The 4,405-nt window shown below is 48.0% G+C and overlaps 1 protein-coding gene across 4 annotated transcripts in view; it reads left to right on the forward strand.

The window, feature by feature from the left end:
• Nucleotides 1-1,071: 1,071 nt before the first annotated feature.
• Zfyve27 (zinc finger FYVE-type containing 27) overlaps nucleotides 1,072-4,405 on the forward strand; it is a 23,432-nt gene continuing 20,098 nt past the window's right edge. For 2 of the 4 annotated variants that reach the window (XM_029472673.1, XM_021151604.2), the window contains exons 1-2: nucleotides 1,072-1,154; nucleotides 2,008-2,205. In XM_029472673.1, the coding sequence (XP_029328533.1) occupies nucleotides 2,009-2,205 (197 nt within the window). In that variant the 5' untranslated portion in view covers nucleotides 1,072-1,154; nucleotide 2,008. The other 2 variants (XM_029472672.1, XM_021151605.2) reach the window with 1 other exon arrangement.

Raw genomic sequence — 4,405 nt, forward strand, 5'->3', positions numbered from 1 at the left:
ACTGAGGCACCTGAAAGAGAACAGCAGGACAGATGAAGCCAGTGGATGCAGCCTCGTGTGGGTGGTGGTATGGCTGGGGTTGCTGGCATCCAGTGATGTATTTGGCTCAAATCCCAGTTCCAAGCAGTTTATGTGCTGTGACATTAAAGAAGTTACTTACCATGACTACAACTCCTCATCTGTGAAATGGTGACAACCCCGATAGGGTTATTGAAGGAGGAACAGATAAGATAATGTGCACAAAAAGCTTAGTGTACTGCCTGCCTGCTGGTTAAATGGAAACCCATGGGAGGTGTGTTTTAAGGGACAACAGCTGGGTCACAAGATGTGAAGAGGATAGAGCTAGGAACGGCCTGCACAGGACCTTGAACACAGCAACTACTGACCACCGTTCTGTCTCTGCTAATGTTGTAACCCTCGAAATTACTGATACTACTAGAGAGACTTCAGTGTTGTGTACAGTTTGTCTCTGCGTTCTCTGCTCCCCCCCCCCCAGCTCCCATCTTCTTTTTAGCAAACGGCAAGCACTATAGCAGACAGCTGGTTTCTGTGCTGCTGTGTCTTCCTGCAGCAAGCCAGGGGCTCTCTCACCGTTAAAATGGCACTACCCATAGGCACCTGACATACAAGATGTGTTTTCTGCCTTCCCTAGGTTCTCAGAGCTTCTATTCACATTTTCTTTCTTTTTCATCCTTCTCCACTCCACCTTTTTTTTTTTTTTGAGCCAGAAGCTCCCATAGCCAAGGCTGGCCTTGAACTAGCAATACTCCAGCCTCAGAAACCAAAAGGCTGTGGTTACAAGAAGTGTGTCACCACACTAGTCTCTCGAACTGTCCTTGCTGTAATGTTCCGGAGCTAGGCTGGCTCCCAGGTCCTAGGACTCCCGGGCATTAAGTGAGTCATCTCTTGAGTGGCAGGAACATGGTTAACCAGAAATTAGCCAAGGAGGGAAAAGTGCGCAGGCGCAGTATCAACGCGCTTGCTCACCTGCGCTTGGGTGGGAGGAGCTAAGCCCGGAGGCCGGACCCAAGGCGGGACGGGCGCGGTGACGTCACGGGCGCGCCACCGCAGAGTGAATCGCGTCCCGGAAGCGACGGCGGTGGAGGGGCAGACGGCTCCCGGGTGGACCTGCGACTTCGGAGCGTCGGTGGGAGGTGGCGCGGCGTGGGGTGGGGCGGGCCTGGCCTGAGGGACCGCTCCGGGGCTTGGTGGCCCTTCTGTCCCCTTGGCCGTCCCTGTCTCTCCCTTTCCTGGGATAGCGTCCGGGTAGGTGACGACCGTGACGCCCCAGCCTCACTGTATTTATTTACGGAGCCTGGCCCTCCCACCGGGTGTGGGCCGCCACCTGCAGGCACAGCGACCTTAGGCGTGGCCTGCCCTGCGCGGCCTCAGACGGGCTGGTGGTCGAGGCCTCTGTCGGCCCTGACCTGCTAAGCCTGTCTCGCGCTTGCCCGGGTTCCCTTTCTCCCTAGCTCGTCCTGTCGAGAGTTTGGGGTCCAGTCGACCCCTTTTCAAGTGATGAATGAGAGCCAGGGTTAAGAGTGTTGTTAGGAAAAATTCATGAACCTCTGGGAGCCCTGGTAAGGGTCTCCCAGTGTACACTGGCGCGTTCATAAAGACTTCCCAGGACAAGATGGTCCCCCTTACCCTGACACCTGAAGGAGGAGCTAAAGATAGGAGAAAGATGTCACAGGACATCTTTTCTCTTGGGATTACCTACTGCCTTCCTTCAACAACCTGGTTATTAATGGTTTATATGCTCTTGAAAGGTCTGTGAGGGAAAGGAGCGTTGGAGGGGCTCATGAAGAGTAATAGGCTTTATAGCTAAGACACCACCTTCACCCTGCTACTTCCTACTTCAGTAGGAATAAAATTTCTTGCAGTGTGAGATGGGTATTCGCGTTCACCTCTCACAGTTACTCTTAGGAACCACACGAACTGTAATGCAAGGGGGAAATGTGTTGTAGTCTGGAAGTGCATCGTGAGTGTAGGGATTTATGATTACAGAATGCAGACTTCAGATCGGGAGCTGAGTGGGCCGGAGGCGAGCCCCAGCGGGATGCCTGAGGTTCTCTCTGAGTGTTCACCTGCCCCTACCAAGTCAGCAGCGTTTGATCTCTTCAACCTGGTCCTGTCCTACAAGAGGCTGGAGATCTACCTGGAACCCCTGAAGGATGCAGGGGACGGTGTTCGATACTTGCTAAGGTACAGACTTTAGGGTTCCTTTTTTTCTTCCTCTGGGCTCTCCTGTCTCCCTGGTCTTCAGCAGTTCTGGCCAGCTAGGCAGTAGTTGGGCGATCCTTTCTGCTCTAGCGATGACTAGTTCTGGGGAGACTTGTTGTGTGACCTTTAGGTGTATTCGGGTCTACTTGTGTTCCAGCTCTATGCAGGGAAGGTGGGAACTGAGAACCACTTGGTCTTCATTAGGACTCTGTAGTTGGATAAGCTCCTCTTAGGGACTGCCGGAAAGCCTTGGACACTGGCCTAGTATAGCTTAGAGCAGATGTAGGGATTTTTTTCCCTTTTCTCTCTGAATATTAATGTAATTAATATTAAAATCTTGATTTTTATTATTTTGTATGCACGTGGCATTGTGTGCAGGTCAGAGGGCAGCTTTTGGGAGTTAGCTCTCCTTCCAGGGTGGATTCTAGGGACAGGCACAGGCTTGGCAGCAAGCACTTTACTGGCTAAGCTATTTTGTTGTTGGTTTTTTTTTTTTTTTTTTTTTTCGAGACAGGGTTTCTCTGTGTGACCCTGGCTGTCTTGGCACTCACTCTGTAGACCAGGCTGGCCTCAAACTTAGAAATCCTCCTGCCTCTGCCTCCCAAGTGCTGGAATTAAAGGCGTGTGCCACCACTGCCCAGCTGGCTAAGCTATCTTACCATCAAGTTATAATTTTAAACAAACTCGACCACAAATACCTTTGAAAAAACGAGATGCCATTTTCACTGTTGCTTGGGATTATGGTTTTCAATTTTTTTTTTCTATTTTTGCTTCATTTTTTTCATCCTCAGTAATTTTCTTCTAGCTTCCTTTCCTTTCGTTGTTGAGATAGTGTCTCACTGTATATAGCACAGGCTAGTCTGAAACTCATAGTGCAGGCTGCTCTCAGACTTACAAGCATTCTGTTGCAGACTTACAAGAACTGGGACCAACTTGCTTTAAACATGTTTTTGTTTTCTGAGCTATGGTCTCATTATATCCCTGACTGGCCGGGAACTCACAGAGGTCTGTCTGCCACTATCTGGAGTGCTGGGATTAAGGGCATACGCCACTATGCCTAGCCTGGTTTTTTTTACATTAAAATGTTTTTTTTTTTTTCCTTAAGTGATTTATCTTCGTTTTAGATTTTATGTGTGCGGCTGTATTGTCTGTATATATTTATATGCACCATATGTTTGTTTGGTGTCCTTAGCGGCCAGGAGAGGTGGTCAGGTCACCCGGAACTGGAGTTACAGATAGTTGTGAGCCTCTGTGGGGGTGCTAGGAGCTGAGCCTGCATCTTAACCAATGAACCATCTCTTCAACTCCTGCCTTGATTTATGTTAAAAAGTATTTTATCTGGGAATATGCCTGTGATCCCAGGACTTAGGAGGTAGAGATAGGAGCATCAGAAGCATCAAAGTAGCTGTAGCTTCATAGCAAGTTTGGGGCCAGCCTGAGCTATATAACACCTTGACTCAAAAAAATACCCCCCCCCCCCAAGAGCAAAACAAAAAGCCTAAATTGCAAATAAATGGCTTTGCACTTCTGATTACTTAACTTTATGGTTTTGTTTTTTTTGTTTTTTTGTTCTTTTTGCTTTTTTGTTTTTCCGAGACAGGGTTTCTCTGTATAGCCCTGGCTGTCCTAGAACTCACTTTGTAGACCAGGCTGTCCTCGATCTCAGAAATCCGCCTGCCTCTGCCTCCCAAGTGCTGGAATTAAAGGCGTGTGCCACCACTGCCCAGCTGGCTAAGCTATCTTACCATCAAGTTATAATTTTAAACAAACTCGACCACAAATACCTTTGAAAAAACGAGATGCCATTTTCACTGTTGCTTGGGATTATGGTTTTCAATTTTTTTTTTCTATTTTTGCTTCATTTTTTTCATCCTCAGTAATTTTCTTCTAGCTTCCTTTCCTTTCGTTGTTGAGATAGTGTCTCACTGTATATAGCACAGGCTAGTCTGAAACTCATAGTGCAGGCTGCTCTCAGACTTACAAGCATTCTGTTGCAGACTTACAAGAACTGGGACCAACTTGCTTTAAACATGTTTTTGTTTTCTGAGCTATGGTCTCATTATATCCCTGACTGGCCGGGAACTCACAGAGGTCTGTCTGCCACTATCTGGAGTGCTGGGATTAAGGGCATACGCCACTATGCCTAGCCTGGTTTTTTTTACATTAAAATGTTTTTTTTTTT

This window comes from Mus caroli, chromosome 19, assembly GCF_900094665.2.
Source record: "Mus caroli chromosome 19, CAROLI_EIJ_v1.1, whole genome shotgun sequence".
Taxonomy (NCBI): Eukaryota; Metazoa; Chordata; class Mammalia; order Rodentia; family Muridae; genus Mus; species Mus caroli.